The following is a 2,301-nucleotide window of genomic DNA, read 5'->3' on the forward strand; positions in this document are numbered from 1 at the left end:
AGCATATCTCACTTATGAATGTACCGTAGGTCCGTATCGAGTATGAGCATTTGGATATTTCGTTAGGTTCGTTGTGTAATAAAGACAGCACGCGGAAATTGTAATAAAGAGGCACGTAATAATAGCAATAGTAATAAAAAAGTTAGTAATAATAATAATAAATAAAATAGTGATAAAGGAGCTAGTAATAATAGCAATATTAATAAATAAAATAGTGATAAAGAAGCTAGTAATAATAGTAATAGTAATAAATAAAATAGTGATAAAGGATCTAGTGATAATAGTAATAGTAATGACTAAAATAGTGATAAAGCATCTAGTGATAATAGTAATAGTAATAACTAAAATAGTGACAAAGTAGCTAGTAATAATAGTAATAGTAATAAATAAAACAATGATAAAGGAGCTAGTAATAATAGTAATAGTAATAAATAAAATAGTGATAAAGGATCTAGTGATAATAGTAATAGTAATGACTAAAACAGTGATAAAGGAGCTAGTAATAATAGTAATAGTACCAAATAAAATAGTGATAAAGAAGCTAGTAGTAATAGCAATAGTAATAAATAAAGTAGTAATAAAGAAACTAGCGATAATCACACGGTGATCAATTATAACCTACGAGTGGAAATTAGCAACGAAATTATGGGTTTAACCCTTCCACAAGTAGAAATTTGTGTTAGTAATATCGTGCAAGCAATATGGCACAGAACACGCGGTACAAAGAAAATTCCAAGATTGTACGAGTAAAAATTAGGAAATAATTCTCCTATGTTATTTACGATACGTTTGTCGTAGATACGGACCATGGTGGCGCTAGTGAGTTAACGGCGTAAAATCGCCGTAAGGCTCGCGGAAGGGTCAACTCTCCCGTTGAAAATCTTGCGTATGGTTGCGAAAGATAGACACGATATTCGTTGATGTATCACAGACGGAAGTTCACTGGTATCTTTCTGTTGACTTGGAAGATTCTCTTTTTTATTCATATTATTCATTAAAATTGAATAGTGCGAGAAAAAAGGCGGTTTAAAGTACACTTGCTGACGAAAATGGAGAAGAAAAATGACTGTTCATTTCGTGTCGTCTATAGACTAAACTTCTTAGAATCTATTTCTTATTTCGTGTATTACATGTCCAGTTAAATAATATGAATATGAAAAAAGCTTTAAAGGTATTAAAGTTAGAGAATTGGAATAATGATTGATGTATTTTTGTTCCTTCTTTATCATTCGACGTGTATAGACTGAAATTAAAAATGGAATTTATATAAGATTCGAAGAAAAATAAAAAATATAAGAGCAAATTGTTCAGTGACGTATATTTTTAATTTCAATATATGCATTAATTGTGATACATGTAAGAACATAATTTTATAACTTTTGTCGAAAGTGTAACATAACCTTGTCCCTTCGCAATCTTCTTACTTGTGAATATAAATTCTTCAAAAATTCAAATAATTTCTTTAAAAATGAATTTTCCTGTGATACAATATCCTGTTATTATGCACGACTGTAATGAAAGTGGAGAGCAAATTTATTATTTTTATTTGTAATTTTTATTTTTATTTTATTTTAAATTTTAAAGCCATTTTTATTTCATTATTATTCTTTCATAATAATTTTATTATTCTTTCACGATCCTTTGCACAAATCGAAATTCTAAAAGATGTAAATACATAAACGAAGAGTCACGACTATTCGAGAATAATTATTCATCTTTAGGTTTGCATACATCTTTCAAACAGATTTTTAAATATGTAAATTAAGTTTCAATCGTGTGACGATGCATGTAACGTGAATATTAATAAATATTAGTATATATTAAAAGCGAAATCGATTCTACCAAAGGAATCGATTATTTTCGAGATTTTACACCATATCGAGTTCCAAAATGTGTAATAAAGACGCTTTAATGCTCGTGGGCATAAGGAATCTCTTTGATATAAATCTATGAACATAGATTTATATTTGAACGTAGATTATTTAGATTATATTCAGCTCGGTATACTAAGAGCTGAAAAGCAGTTTCAAGCTCACTAGGCTATGGCATTTTCCTCATCTGTCGCTTTGTATGTACATTATTCCATAAGATATGGGTTTGTTGTACTGTTGCAGGTCACTTCTAACAGACACCTCGCAAAATGGTGTCCGACAATGCGATTATTGTCAGAAATGTGAGGAAATCGTATGGCAGTAATGCCATCTTGAACGGCTTGAATATGAACGTGAAAAGAGGCACCATGTGAGTAAAATTTGGACTGCGATACTCAAAATCGTTTTCGTCGAGTGTTTTTTTATATAT

The 2,301-nt window shown here is 29.8% G+C and overlaps 1 protein-coding gene across 2 annotated transcripts in view; it reads left to right on the top strand.

The window, feature by feature from the left end:
- The window catches only part of LOC108552160 (ABC transporter G family member 20), a 27,155-nt gene that overhangs the window by 18,378 nt on the left and 6,476 nt on the right, over positions 1-2,301 (top strand). For both annotated transcript variants that reach the window (XM_017906573.1, XM_017906574.1), the window contains exon 2: positions 2,115-2,241. In XM_017906573.1, the coding sequence (XP_017762062.1) occupies positions 2,141-2,241 (101 nt within the window). In that variant the 5' untranslated portion in view covers positions 2,115-2,140. The remainder of the gene's footprint in view (positions 1-2,114; positions 2,242-2,301) is intronic.

The sequence above is a fragment of the Eufriesea mexicana genome, unplaced genomic scaffold, assembly GCF_001483705.2.
Source record: "Eufriesea mexicana isolate 0111107269 unplaced genomic scaffold, ASM148370v2 scaffold5561, whole genome shotgun sequence".
Taxonomy (NCBI): Eukaryota; Metazoa; Arthropoda; class Insecta; order Hymenoptera; family Apidae; genus Eufriesea; species Eufriesea mexicana.